We start from the raw sequence: 16,282 nt of genomic DNA, 5'->3' as shown, positions 1-16,282 counted from the left end.
AGAATATAGGACGGTGTCACCCCAGCTCGGCTTTCACCACTCATCATTCCTTTGCTCTCTGGATGGATGTAAAGGAAGCCATTGTACCTTGACGGGCGCAGGGCTGGTCCGCATCCTCTGGTGAGGGCTCGCATGGTTGTGTGCACTGAGTCCGACGCATTCATTATAAATCAGCTGAGTGTTGGATGGAGCCAGTAAGAGCTTTTTAAGCTGGAAACATAAACCGAGAAGGGGCACAGTTACAAGACAATGACAAATTACAATGAGGTCTCCGCAATTTTAAAACATTAATTCCAATTAGTAATGAGGACTAAATATTTACTTACAAAAAAAAAAGAATGCAATCAACACAATTAGAATAGACTTATGCAAAATAACCTAAAAAAGCTAAAAGCTAAAGAAATACAAATACATTTATATAAAAAAAGGAAAACAATTATAAAAAAAAAAACAGCTAAAGCCACAGCATCTTTAATTAGTTAATTGTGACATCCGACAGCACTTGACCAATTATGTACACACGGCATGCTGGGAATTATGGATTAATTAACAGCACTGTATTGCTACAAACACCAACCGTCCCGCCCCATAGTATATTGTATACACATTGGGCCTCTGACTGTGCTGCTCATACAACCAATCAGAGCTCAGCTTTTATTTTTTTAAACAGCTCTGGAAAATGAATTCTGTGATGTGATTGGTTGCTATGGGCAACAATTGCAGTTTCTTTGTTAACAGATCAGGTCCCACATGTACAGACAATAGGTGTATGTTATTAACTCTAAAAAATAAATATACATAATTTTGTCTTTCATTTCATGAAAACAGATGTCCATGACGTACAAATCTGAAATAAGCACCACAGCCTGGTATCAACCCATACTACACCAGACATGTAATGTGGCACCCATAGCCTGGTATAAACCCATACTGTACCAGATCTGTAATGTGGCACCCATAGGCTGGTATAGGCCCATACTGTACCAGATCTGTAATGTGGCACCCATAGCCTGGTATAGGCCCATACTGTACCAGACCTGTAATGTGGCACCCATAGGCTGGTATAGGCCCATACTGTACCAGATCTGTAATGTGGCACCCATAGCCTGGTATAAACCCATACTGCACCAGATCTGTAATGTGGCACCCATAGGCTGGTAGAGACCCATACTGTACCAGATCTGTAATGTGGCACCCATAGCCTGGTATAAATCCATCCTGTACCAGATCTGTAATGTGGCACCCATAGGCTGGTATAGGGCCATACTGTACCAGATCTGTAATGTGGCACCCATAGCCTGGTATAGGCCCATACTGTACCAGACCTGTAATGTGGCACCCATAGCCTGGTATAGGCCCATACTGTACCAGACCTGTAATGTGGCACCCATAGGCTGGTAGAGACCCATACTGTACCAGATCTGTAATGTGGCACCCATAGCCTGGTATAAACCCATACTGCACCAGATCTGTAATGTGGCACCCATAGGCTGGTAGAGACCCATACTGTACCAGATCTGTAATGTGGCACCCATAGCCTGGTATAGGCCCATACTGTACCAGATCTGTAATGTGGCACCCATAGGCTGGTATAGGCCCATACTGTACCAGACCTGTAATGTGGCACCCATAGCCTGGTATAGGCCCATACTGTACCAGACCTGTAATGTGGCACCCATAGCCTGGTTTATGCCTATACTGTACCAGACCTGTAATGTGGCACCCATAGCCTGGTATAGGCCTATACTATACCAGATCTGTAATGTGGCACCCATAGCCTAATATAGGCCCATACTTTACCAGACCTGTAATGTGGCATCCATAGCCTGGTATTGGCCCATACTGTACCAGACCTGTAATGTGGCACTCATAGCCTGGTATTGGCCCATACTGTACCAGATCTGTACTGTGGCACCCATAGCCTGGTTTATGCCCATACTGTACCAGACCTGCAATGTGGCACCCATAGCCTGGTATAGGCCCATACTGTACCAGATCTGTAATGTGGCACCCATAGCCTAATATAGGCCCATACTTTACCAGACCTGTAATGTGGCATCCATAGCCTGGTATTAGCCCATAATGTACCAGATCTGTACTGTGGCACCCATAGCCTGGTTTATGCTCATACTGTACCAGATCTGTAATGTGGCACCCATAGCCTGATATAGGCCCATACTGTACCAGACATGTAATGTGACACCCATAGCCTGGTTTATGCCCATACTGTACCAGACCTGCAATGTGGCACCCATAGCCTGGTATAGGCCCATACTGTACCAGACATGTAATGTGGCACCCATAGCCTAATATAGGCCTATACTGTACCAGATCTGTAATGTGGCACTCATAGCCTGGTATAGGCACATACTCTACCAGATCTGTACTGTGGCACCCATAGCCTGGTTTATGCCCATACTGTACCAGACCTGCAATGTGGCACCCATAGCCTGGTATAGGCCCATACTGTACCAGATCTATAATGTGGCACCCATAGCTTGGTATAGGCCCATACTGTACCAGACATGTAATGTGGCACCCATAGCCTAATATAGGCCTATACTGTACCAGATCTGTAATGTGGCACCCATAGCCTAATATAGGCCTATACTGTACCAGATCTGTAATGTGGCACTCATAGCCTGGTATAGGCACATACTGTACCAGATCTGTACTGTGGCACCCATAGCCTGGTTTATGCCCATACTGTACCAGACCTGCAATGTGGCACCCATAGCCTGGTATAGGCCCATACTGTACCAGATCTATAATGTGGCACCCATAGCTTGGTATAGGCCCATACTGTACCAGACATGTAATGTGGCACCCATAGCCTAATATAGGCCTATACTGTACCAGATCTGTAATGTGGCACCCCTAGCCTAATATAGGCCTATACTGTACCAGACGTGTAATGTGGCACTCATAGCCTAATATAGGTCTACACAGTACCAAATCTGTAATGTGGCACCCTTTGCCTGGTATAGGCCCATACTGTACCAGATCTGTAATGTGGCACCCATAGGCTGGTATAGACCCCAACTGTACCAGACCTGTAATGTGACACCCATAGCCTGGTATAGGCCCGTACTGTACCAGATCTGTAATGTGGCACCCATAGCCTGGTATAGGCCCATACTGTACCAGATCTGTAATGTGACACCCATAGCCTGGTATAGGCCCATACTGTACCAGATCAGTAATGTGGCACCCATAAGCTGGTATAGGCCCATACTGTACCAGACCTGTAGTCTGGCACCCATAGCCTGGTATAGGCTCATACTGTACCAGATCTGTAATGTGGCACCCATAGCCTGGTATAGGCTTATACTGTACCAGATCTGTAATGTGGCACCCTTTGCCTGGTATAGGCCCATACTGTACCAGATCTGTAATGTGGCACCCATAGGCTGGTATAGACCCCAACTGTACCAGACCTGTAATGTGACACCCATAGCCTGGTATAGGCCCGTACTGTACCAGATCTGTAATGTGGCACCCATAGCCTGGAATAGGCCCATACTGTACCAGATCTGTAATGTGACACCCATAGCCTGGTATAGGCCTATACTGTACCAGATCTGTAATGTGGCACCCATAAGCTGGTATAGGCCCATACTGTACCAGACCTGTAGTCTGGCACCCATAGCCTGGTATAGGCTCATACTGTACCAGATCTGTAATGTGGCACCCATAACCTGGTATAGGCTTATACTGTACCAGATCTGTAATGTGGCACTCTTTGCCTGGTATAGGCCCATACTGTACCAGATCTGTAATGTGGCACCCTTTGCCTGGTATAGGCCCATACTGTACCAGATCTGTTATGTGGCACCCATAGCCTGGTATAGGCTTATACTGTACCAGATCTGTAATGTGGCACTGTTTGCCTGGTATAGGCCCATACTGTACCAGATCTGTAATGTGGCACCCATAGCCTGGTATAGGCCCATACTGTACCAGATCTGTAATGTGGCACCCATAGGATGGTATAGGCCCATACTGTACCAGATCTGTAATGTGGCACCCATAGCCTGGTATAGGCCCATACTGTACCAGATCTGTAATGTGGCACCCATAGGATGGTATAGGCCCATACTGTACCAGATCTGTAATGTGGCACCCATAGCCTGGTATAGGCCCATACTGTACCAGATCTGTAATGTGGCACCCATAGGATGGTATGGGCCCATACTGTACCAGATCTGTAATGTGGCACCCATAGCCTGGTATAGGCCCATACTGTAAGAGATCTGTAATGTGCCACTCACAGCCTAATATAGGCCTACAATGTCTGGTATAAGCCTGGTATAAGCCCATGATATATCTCAATGTACTGGAGACATACAGAGGTCTTCTCATGGCTCCATGGCGTGCTGTATTCTCATACTTTCCTATATTGATATATTACACACATGGAATTACACCTTTTACAAAAGCATACCCCTTTTAAAGTGATACTTATATAAAACAATGAGTTACCAGACCTTTATTCTATAGATACAGGTGCATCTCACAAAATTAGAATATCAAAAAGTTAATTTATTTCAGTTCTTCAATACATAAAGTGAAACTCATATATTTTATAGAGTTATTACAAACAGAGTGATCTATTTCAAGTGTTTATTTCTGTTAATATTGATGATTACGGCTTACAGCCAAAGAAAACCCAAAAATCATTATCTCAGTAAATTAGAATACTTTATAACACCACATTGAAAAAATGATTTTAACATCAGAAATATTGGCCTACTGAAATGCATGTTCAGTAAATGCACTCAATACTTGGTTGGGGCTCCTTTTGCATCAATTACTGCATCAATGTGGCGTGGCATGGAGGCGATCAGCCTGTGGCACTGCTGAGGTGTTATGGAAGCCCAGGTTGCTTTGATAGCAGCCTTTAACTCGTCTGCATTGTTGTGTTTGGTGTCTATCATCTTCCTCTTGACAATACCCCATATATTCTCTATGAGGTTAAGGTCAGGCGAGTTTGTTGGCCAATAAAGCACAGTGATACTGTTGTTTTTAAACCAGGTATTGGTACTTTTGGCAGTGTGGACAGCTGCCAAGTCCTGCTGGAGAATGAAATTTCCATCTCCAAAAAGCTTGTCGGCAGAGGGAAGCATGAAGTGCTCTAAAATTTCCAAGTAGACAGCTGCCGCTGACTTTGGTCTTGATCAAACACAGTGGAGCTCCACCAGCAGATGACATGGCTCCCCAAACCATCACTGATTGTGAAAAATTCACACTAGACCTCAAGCAGCTTGGATTGTGTGCCTCTTCATTCTTCCTTCAGACTCTTGGACCTTGATTTCCAAGGACTAGTGTGAAATGTCCACAATCATTGATGGTTTCAGGAGCCATGTCATCTGCTGGTGTAGGTCCACTGTGTTTTATCAAGACCAATGCCAAAACAGCCATCTACCAGGAAATTTTAGAGCACCTCATGATTCCCTCTGCCAACAAGCTTTTTGGAGATGGAAGTTTCATTCTCCAGCAGGACTTGGCACCTGTCCACACTGCTAAAAGTAAAAATATCTGGTTTAAAAACAACAGCATCACTGTGCTTGATTGGCCAGCAAACTCATCTGACCTTAACCCCAGAGAATCTATGGTGTATTGTCAAGAGGAAGATAAGAGACACCAGACCCAACAATGCAGACGAGCTGAAGGCTGCTATCAAAGCAACCTGAGCTTCCATAACACCTCAGCAGTGCCACAGGCTGATCGCCTCCATGCCATGCCGCATTGATGCAGTAATTGATGTAAAAGGAGCATCGACCAAGTATTGAGTCATTTACTGAACATACATTTCAGTAGGCCAACATTTCTGATGTTAAAATCATTTTTTCTAGGTGGTGTTATAAAGTATTCTAATTTACTGAGATTATGACTTTTGGGTTTTCATTGGCTGTAAGCCATAATCATCAACATTAACAGAAATAAACACTTGAAATAGATCACTCTGTTTGTAATGACTCTATAAAATATATGAGTTTCACTTCATGTATTGAAGAACTGAAATAAATAAACTTTTTGATGATATTCTACTTTTGTGAGATGCACCTGTACATGGCTGAGGTTCCTTCTGTGATGCTTTACATTATAGCTCGGCTTGTTCTTATAGGCTCTCCGTCCCTGAAACATGGCCACATCTTCCTTGTATGTGAATCTAGTCTTGCTAGCCAATGGGGAATTGCCTTCACATCTTCTTTGAGGGTGTCTTAATGAGAATTACACCCCCATCCCACTTTTCTTGGCTAACAAAACTGGATTTATATAAAGGAAAGATGGGACCATATCTCAGGAATGGAAATACAGAAACAAAAGAGAACAGCGGAATTTTGACCAGACAAAGGAATTACATATTATTGCCAAGTGGCGGGTCCTCCCTGAAAAGAAAAAGCCTGGGAAGTAGACTTCCCAAATATCTGTTTAAATGCAAACTTAGATTCCTACCATCCTCTTCATATTACATAATAGAGTAGCATTACTGTAAATAGGGAGATTTGTCACTGGCCTCATTTACTAACACCTTCCCATCACATTGCTTTGAAGCACCTCCTTTGGCCAAGTACGGACAATTCCATTACAGTGACTAAAATAATTTGAGGTTACACGCAAGTATCTGTAATCTGGTCAATAAACCAGGAGAAGAGCACTCTTGCCTTGAAAGTGGTGAAATGGATGATATTGATTATGGGTCCCAGATAACATTTCAAATCAATGTTAGAAGTTAAAAATAAACCTCCCTATATAAAAAAGCATCCATGCACTTCCCAACTCAAAGGTCAGCATTTCATGTGCAATCTTATTACAGCTACGTCATTCTTTTTTTTAGACCTAAAATTAAAGTCCAAACCTTATTTTGACTACATCATACCCATGCAGGGGGTAGCCAGAGGCACATCCAATTCCTGTTAAACAGTAGGAAGGGTTCTTACTAGTGACGGCTCTTCTGCCTCCTGTGTTGGAGGGGTGCCGTCAGGCATAGATGAAAGGCTGGGATCATGTTCACTGGTCACATCTCCATCTGTCAGTGCATCAAATGAAGGCAATCCATCCTCATCCACTGGGAGACTGTCCAGTGTCTCAGTAAGAACTGCTAGCAGGTTTTCTTCATTCTCCTCTTCTATTTTCTGCAAGACCAATAATTGAAAGTGTCAATAATATAATAAACTGCCATCATTTCACCAGTAGTCACCCTACACCAAGTACATACATTCAATGTCACTGGTTTATAATTAGATGTCACTGGCTTATCATTAGCTGCTGTTAACTGGCGGCTTTATGGCCTTGATGCAGGATTTACTATGGGGTTCCTGAAGTATGGTGTCACAGCAAAGCCCATCAGAGGCCACACACACATACGTTAGCCAAGATGACGAGTAAACTTCTGTTTAGTGCAATGATCTTTCTACCAGTGTCAGAGGTCAATGGAAAAATAGATTGGACAGGTTGGATTTCCTGACCAATTTTATTGTTTCCCCTGAGATAACTGCCTGGAAGATGCTTATCTTCCTTTGCCCCATGAAAGCAAATTAACAAAACATCTTTTAGGACTATGGACACCTATAGGCATAATAGTGTGCACTACACGTCCTGTATCTACAGTTTCAACCATATAATCCATATCGTAATGTAGGAAACCATAATGGCAGATTGGTCAATAGGATGTAATGTGAGCACTGTTGTATCTCGAACATCCTTCCACTAAGGTGTCTTGAAATGTAATAACCTTTTAAATTCTAACATTACCAGTCACTATGTATACGTGATAAACCTTTTATTGCAATTGCCTGTTTTCCTTGAAACAACAACCACAATGATCAGAAAAATCTAGAAGATTTTAAAGAGCGTCAGTCTATGAGACATGAATGGATGTCAATCATGTAGCCAAAAGTAGATAATTCAACTGAGGCCAGGGACACATACATTTAAAACATCGGATTCTTTGGAGTTATACGCTCGTGTGAGAGCCCTAAGACAGATAGCAGCAAGGCTGGGACATTGTTGAGTTGTCTTCTGCTGCTGATTAAATGCTCCATAAACATACATTCCACCATCGACCAAATCCATCATTCTTGGGTAAAAACTCAAGAACAAATTATTGCGATAGCTGACCAATCACAGGCATTCATCGTTTCAAGTGAAATCTGCCATGTTTATCATTTTTGGATGAAAGTTCTTTTGATCAAAGATAGATCATCCATGAACGTCCTTTTATTGAAAGAATATTACCAGAACGACCATTTGTTAGTAGCCCGATGTCATAGAACCTTTATGACAATGTGGAATGACTACTGATGTATGGCTGTATCAGTATTATGATTGTTCAACCAGCAACATACTTTGATCTAATGTGTATGGGGGCTTAAAAAATACTTCAAAAGGCAGGTTTGTGGAGTCGTCAAAAGTCTAAATTTGGTCTATCACTGACCATGTGTACATGACGCTATTTCGTAAGACCACCAATTCTATAATCACAGTAAGAAAAGTCACACCCATTTGGTAAAACTCAAACAAAATGGATGATTTTGACTATAAAAACTGATTGTTAGATGATGTGGTGAAACAACTGATTCTTTGTTTCAACCGATGACCAACTGACAAATGTTCATACCCTTTCAAAACATGCACAGGCTGCATCATGGGCAGAAAAATCCAATATTGGTTGAAATAGTCTGTGATGTGCTTGGGTTCATCAATAAATGAAAGTTTGACCAACAAACAAATGTTTGACTGTTCGTGGCCCATTTTCATCAAATGTGTATGGAAACTTTTAGATCAGACTGGCCCATCTAAGCACTTTCATGTTGGGACGATGCTCAAAACAAATGGCAGATTAATGGACCTTAAAGGTCCAGCAGAGGATAACCAAATTTCAAGTCAATCACTTTCCACTCTGGTCTATTATTTTGATTCTCAAAAAAACAATTAAACGATATTGATACAATAATCCGTGTGTGTCTGTAGAGTCAGAAAGTTGGTCAGCAGAAATGTTGTCCAAACACGACCAGCATTATCTTTAGTACCCAGGAAGACCACTTATCAGCTACATATATTGGCCATTTCATCTATAGCTGGAGGTATACTGATAACCTGGCCTGTTGGCAATAAATAAGAGCATTATCTGGTCTAGGTTTGAGAGAAGCAAGGGCATGTTCTGATTTGTAAACATGGCTGGCTTTCAAACGCTGCCAAAGTAACATGTTCATACGGCCAGTTCACATTTAATATATTAGTTATCCACTTTCCTAGATAAACTCCCTATAGATTACCACGTAACCAAGTAAGTTTTGCCGTCAGCATATATTTTTAACATAATAGCCACAGTAATGATACAGACAGGCCTGCGTACAACGGAAGATGACGGCAATTGTTAGATCCTTGGATGTCAAACTTCTCCAGCAGTAAAAATCTTCACAAAAAAAAAAAGATTGTATAGAAGCTAAAATAAATGGATACAACTTTCCAGAACAGAACAAATCAGTAAGCAATTTATTAAGCTGTGAGAGGGGCTTTGCAGTGCAGTCAAACAGATGCCCTATATTGCTATGGCATGGTGCCATCTCTCCAGCTGTGGCACAATCTTGGCTGTTTACGGAGTGAATGTGTGACACTAAAAGTCAAAGCTGTCACCTAACAGCGCACTCTTTCTGCATTTGTCAGTGGAGACAAAGCAGTGCCTGTGCATTAGACACATACAATGGGTCTACGGTAGACCGTCTACCGGTAAACCACGGCCTGTTTTATTTACTGTATTCCAGGCTCGTGTAAGCTTGGCAAATATTTACATATAAATCTACAAAAATTGGCACAATATCAAAGCCAATATCTATAATAATATCACAATTGAAGCCTCTTACACTCCATTTTAGCATTGTGCCTAGAGACAATGAACGTACAAAGTGGGTGATTAGTTACTGCAGTCATAGATAGACTGGCACCGGGCTCAGGCTGACACATACTGTGGGCACAGGTCTTCTACGGAGCAGTCTCAATTAGTTTTCTACAAGTTTCAGCAATCAAACGCTCAGGAGAAAGCTCTGTATGTAACAAAGATGACTTCGCTAAACAATTAATGTCACATTATATTATCGCCCGTGTCCCAATTTACACAGCAAATAAATCAACGTCACAATAAATAAGGTGCACTTGCCGACTAACACATGTCTGTTTAGAAAGTGACATGGCAGAGCAGCCCATTACTTACTAAAACGACTCTGCAAGGTAACCTTTATATTTTTGACGAAGCCATTATTTCTAATTATCGCAAATTGCTATTTATATAGAAACAAATTTATTAACTGCGGAGGGATGGATGGAGTTTGAGAGCGAGAAATCAATCAAAAGGTGGGAAGAACACAAGCTCGGAACCAATTGTTCTGCGAGATAACAAGAGAGAATATTCGATTTTGTCACTTAAAGCGCCCCTTGCTCAATTTGGAGACAGCCATATTTATAGGCTGTGTGAGCACCAAAGAGGAATACTGTTTAATGGTCAAATTACAACTGGTAAAAAGATTGGCACTTTATAACACCCTCACACCTAATCCTGGACACATCAAACCACACTTGAAGTGATACAGCTTCATAATGCCTTCTACTCACTTCTCAATGGATCAGAAGAAATAAATTTACTCTTGTTGTTTTGTTTAACCAGAAATAAATATATATTTTGTCTCCATGCTACAATTAATACTGTGGTTACACCTCAATAATATAATGTTTGATCCGACTAATATCACGTAGGTTCCCCAAACCACATCTAGACACACATACTAAGGAGTAAGGCAACAACTATGGTGACCAAGTATAGGACATGCTCAGATGCAACAGGTCCCATCTAGCTTTTCGCTAACATCTGTCCTTAGGTGTTATGTGAATTGCCCTTATACAATAAAAAGGATTAATGGCACCCAAACCCATTGTAAATCTGTATTGCGTAAGTTTTCGGCCAATACTCATGTTTACATGTTGAATAAGAAAAGATCCAGCAATGCTTTTTTCAAGAGTGATAAACCCTATTTTCCTCTTCCTATTGTGAAAGGAGGTCAGAAAAAAACATGAGCGAAAGACAACAGGTAAGGTGTGTGGTCACATTTAAGGCCTCCATACACTTTAGAATAAAGTCAGCCAAACTCGCTGATATGGGCAGGAGCGATAGCCAGTCTAATGTGTATGGAGACCGCCAGACTTTGCCTCTAAAGATGATTTCAGGGGAGCAAAGGATCTGGCCTGTTGAATTTCAATCATGGTTCCTTGGTTTGGGGCAGATATAAGACTCCTCGGCAGCAGTTGAATCGATCATTCCTGAATATGGGAATGTAGAGTGACATGGATGTCATCCATATTTTCATTTGGCCAACAGCTAACAACTGGCAATCAACTGAATTGAGGAGGTATGACCTGATTGGCTTTTATCTACATGGGAAACTTTAGATCATGTTCACATAGCCCAGTAATCTTTTGACATATTCTGATTAGTGATGAGCGAGTGTGCTCATTACTCGAGTTTTCCGTGCATGCTTGTGTGGTCTCTGAGTATCTTGGTCGTGCTCGTAGATTATGTTTGTGTCCCCGCAGCTGCATGATTTGCAGCTGATAGACAACCTGAACACATGCAGGGATTGCCAGTTTGTTAGGGAATCACCAGATGTATTCAGGTTGTCTAACAGCCACAAATCATGCAGCTGCGATGACACAAACATAATCTACGAGCACGCCCAAAATACTCGGAGACCACCCAAGCATGCACGGAAAACTCGAGTAACGAGCACACTCGCTAATCACTAATTCTGATTAAAAAACTGCATGGACTGGGACTTAGTTGATGTCAATCCATAATTTCTTTTGCCTGGTTAGGGTACATGGAACACCTATGCTACAAACCTCCTGGTCTTCTACTTTGGGCGCCATTATTATGCATTTATAGGCTATGAGGTTGCTTGTGACAATGCAGATAAAATATAGTCAACCTGTGTACCAAAGATGTATTATGAAAAACAGGTGGCGCTATAGAGTTAAGTCCTCTTTTTCTCAGAAGAGGTAATTTGCATATTTAATTTCCCAGAGGAGCATTGTACGGCAAATAAGCCTCCTTACCTTGAAAAGCCAGAGATGGTATGTCACTCTCCATAAGGAGAAACGATACCCCTAAGACCCCAGTCCAGAGCCTCTCACCTAGCCAAATCAGTTCTCATGCTTCGCACTGACGAGGGCCAACAGCATGAAACACCGTGTCTGCGAATTGAGATACTGATTTGGCTTTTATCCTAAGTCATATTGCACGACTCGTTAGAGGGTTGATTGTGACTTGTAGGATCGCTACTTCCAACAGGTGGCGCTATAGAGTTAAGTCCTCTTTTTCTCAGAAGAGGTAATTTGCTTATGAAAAACACACACTCAAGTGTATATATATATATATATATATATATATATGTGAGAAAATCAAGTATCGGCCTACTAGATGGCAATAGCTTACATATTCTGAGTTCTGTCTTGTACTGGGCTCCATGAGGACTAGCTTGAAAGTCATTGCTGTGAAGAATTAGGCAATTGGAATTGCCTTTTCAAGGTTGTTAAGTTGCTGATAAAACAGCTGTGAGCGTACGAATGCTTTCCATGCACACACCTATCACGTTCGAGCAGTTTTTGCACCAATTTTACGAATATGTTACAACCAGCAACAGTCTTGGAAATATTGATGAATTTCAATCCTTGTGAAGCCAAACCATGGAAAAGCATGCTTGATAAATTTCAGATTTCTGCCAGTATTCATTTCATTAGAACGAGTGCCCCGCAGACATGGGTTGTGTTCTTGGGCGTTAGAATGACAGATCCATATGAGCTTTAATAACATAATGGGATAATTACACTTAGAGTAATGTTCTATGGTGATTTTTTTATATGATACATAGAATTAAAGGTGTGATTAGGGAACATGTTGTCCCACATGAGCATTTGCAATGATTGCCATTGTTTATGGATGAAAAGAAATGTTACCCATGGAATTGTGAACAAAATCCATCACCCCTAATATGTTGTATGGTCATTATTGGAAATAGTCACTCATACAAACTTGGCAAATCCATGTTTTACATGGATGGCCATTCTCAATAGCCTCCATGTCATGCTTCATTTGTGTTTGGTTGTGGTTAATCAAAAGAAGCAGAATCTGCATAATTAGAAGATCTCTGGACCAACGTCATTATAAAAAGGGGTTATTTTCACCTTAGAATAACTTAAATGAACACGTCATCACAATTAGATCAGTAGAGGTTCAATACTCAGCATTTCTAATGGTCAGATGATTGAAGGTCCAATAGCACACCCCAAAAGGCACAGCTCCATACAACGTGTAGTGGCCGTGAATGGTTCTACCAGCTTTTCTGAATCACTTGTATGACATACGTAAAAAGCATACGTACGATTCACGGCTATTATACAATGTATGGAGCTGTGCCAATTGCAGCACCTTCAATCAGCAAAACAGAAGTAGGATCCCACCAATGTCGTATAGAATATGATAAAAAATTAAAGTACCAGAAAATCCTTTTACATTTAAGGGAATATGTAATATAAATGGGTCATCAACAATATGTCAGTGGGGGTTTGACACTCAGCACTCCTACCGATCAGCCAACTGAAGGTGCCATAGTGCATCCAAAAGGCACATTTCCTTACACCATCCAGTGGCCGTAAGGGAGAAAGCTTGCAGTACCACTCATGGCTACTATACTATGTACGGCGCTATGTGACTTCCAGTGCGCCACAGCACAATCAATGATCTGAACGGTGCAGGTGTCAGGAGTCGGACCCCACCAATCTAATACTAAAAATGTCTCCAAAAATCTATTTAATGTTTTCAATGGTGGCTTATAGTTTTGCTGTTTCATGTAACACAATTTATAATCTAATCTAATTTTTTCATAACTTACGTATAAACAGTCATCATAACGATCTGACTGCCACATTCCAAGTGAGAGTTTGATCCTTAAGCAAAACATCTAAATTCAAGGTATATAAGGCTTTACAAGAAAGCTCTGTCCAATAACTGTACAACTATTCTAAAAAATACAATAAGAAAAAGAAGCAAATAACACCAGCTTAAAAATACATTTTTCTTTTCCTGACGGCCTTTTCCCTAGAATTTTCCTTGGCAGAGAATCAGATATATGAAAAAAAATGTATATACGGTACATTTTTTGGCTGCGTGTCAGGATAATATATGAAGAAAAATGAGTGATGTACAGGGTTACGCGTGAACATTTGTTTTAGGGAATATAGAATTGAATGAGATATATTGCTTTCTTTCTAAATAATAGATTAGGAAGCAGTTTTTCTCGCATCCTTTCATCTGAAGGTAGAAAAAAAAAAACATCCGCTGTAGCTTTTCATGGGCATTCAATAGCTTTATGGTGTCAAGAATTTGCATCCTCTTATACTGCTACAGGCCTCGCTTCTTCATACAAGTCTTGGAGATGAATGAATGATGAAATATGGCGCCTATAAAGTTGTTCCTTGGGGACATTGCCATAAAGATAGAGTCAGAAAGAACCAGAATAAAATATTGGAGATGTCAGCTGGAGATATTGACATAGAGATGAATACCAAGAGCTTTGAGTTTAGGACTCAGGTACTCTCTTGGCAGACAGATGGTATATCACAGCCGTGGATGTTACGACCATGTCGGTCGCACTACGGTAAGTGACGGTTCATATTTATGGGTCAAGTCATAAAAGAGGCCAGGGTGTAAGAGATAATAGCATTATTCAATCGGCATTTTTAAAACACAACAGGAATTGATAACATGTCTTTTTTTCATTGCCATCAAGACCTAATATATTCCATTGATCTCAATGCTAAGACTGCATGGGCCACTAATATTGACAAAAATTGCAAAAAGTTCCTGCATGTCAGGGCAGTAATACTCAATGCAGAATGAATCTTGAAAAATTAGTCTATAAGGGCTATTAGCATGACACCAAAAATAAACCACAAAGGTGGCACCTTATATTGAAGGACCAGTTATCACAACTAGTGATGGGCGAGCGTCACCGGCACTGCTCGATACTTGATTGATCATCTGGATGTTCGATCGAGTATCGCATGGTGCTCAAGTGCTCGGGTCCCCATAAAAAGCTCATTTTAATAATGAGTCGAGTGTCGAACTGAAGCGGGGTATCCCGCTGTTGGGAGTCCAGGGTTTCCTCTGTCAGACGGAATATTTGTGTGCTGTAGAACTCCGGGGACAGGAGAGGGAGAAAGAGAGAGATCTCTGGAAAAATGCTAGTGTTTCATGCTCGATTCAAGTACCAAGCACTCGAGTGTTTCAGTGCTCGATCTTTACTAATCACAACCCCATCCCAAAGGCTACAGAACTATAAGGCCACATTCATGCATTCAGTACTTGGTCAGCATTGTACATCAGTATTTGTAAGCCAAAACCAGGAGTGGAAAAATCAGAGGAAAAGTATAATAGAAACACATCACCACTTCTGTATTTACCACCCACTCCTGGTTTTGGCTTACAAATACTGAGGTAAAATACTGACCAAATGCTGAACGTGTGAACATGGCCTAATAGAAACATGTCACCACTTCTGTATCATACCTCCCAACTTTTGAAGATGGGAAAGAGGGACAACGTTTGCGTCGCGCGCCGCGGCAAATTTTAGGCCACGCCTCTGACCACACCCATTCATAATTAGTCACACCCATATCCACGTCCCAACCACACCCATTTAGCACTGCTGATCCCACTGTTTCATATACAACAATTATAAACAAAAAAATATGGCCACGCAGTGCTCCATACTGTATAACAGCCACACATGATGCTCCATACTGTATAATGACCGCACATGATGCTCCATACTGTATAAAGACTGCACATGATGCTCCATACTGTATAATGACCGCACATGATGCTCCATACTGTATAATGGCCGCACATGATGCTCCATACTGTATAATGGCCACACATGATGCTCCATACTGTATAATGGCCACACATGATGCTCCATACTGTATAATGGCCACACATGATGCTCCATACTGTATAATGGCTACACATGATGCTCCATACTGTATAATGGCCACACATGATGCTCCATACTGTATAATGACCGCACATGATGTTCCATACTGTATAATGACCGCACATGATGCTCCATACTGTATAATGACTGCACATGATGCTCCATACTGTATAATGACTGCACATGATGCTCCATACTGTATTATGGCCACACATGATGCTCCATACTGTACAATG

The 16,282-nt window shown here is 41.4% G+C and overlaps 1 protein-coding gene across 3 annotated transcripts in view; it reads right to left on the bottom strand.

Moving 5' to 3' along the window:
* The window catches only part of PPARGC1A (PPARG coactivator 1 alpha), a 141,042-nt gene that overhangs the window by 69,458 nt on the left and 55,302 nt on the right, over positions 1 to 16,282 (bottom strand). For 2 of the 3 annotated variants that reach the window (XM_077279963.1, XM_077279964.1), the window contains exons 3-4: positions 6,945 to 7,139; positions 88 to 210 (exon numbers count right to left, since the gene is read on the bottom strand). In XM_077279963.1, the coding sequence (XP_077136078.1) occupies positions 88 to 210; positions 6,945 to 7,139 (318 nt within the window). Of the gene's footprint in view, positions 1 to 87; positions 211 to 6,883; positions 7,140 to 16,282 lie in introns of those variants that run through there. The other variant, XM_077279965.1, reaches the window with a different exon arrangement.

Source organism: Ranitomeya variabilis, chromosome 1 (genome assembly GCF_051348905.1).
Source record: "Ranitomeya variabilis isolate aRanVar5 chromosome 1, aRanVar5.hap1, whole genome shotgun sequence".
Taxonomy (NCBI): domain Eukaryota; kingdom Metazoa; phylum Chordata; class Amphibia; order Anura; family Dendrobatidae; genus Ranitomeya; species Ranitomeya variabilis.
Note: the sequence above shows the minus strand (reverse complement) of the source record. Positions and strands in the feature narration are given on the sequence as shown.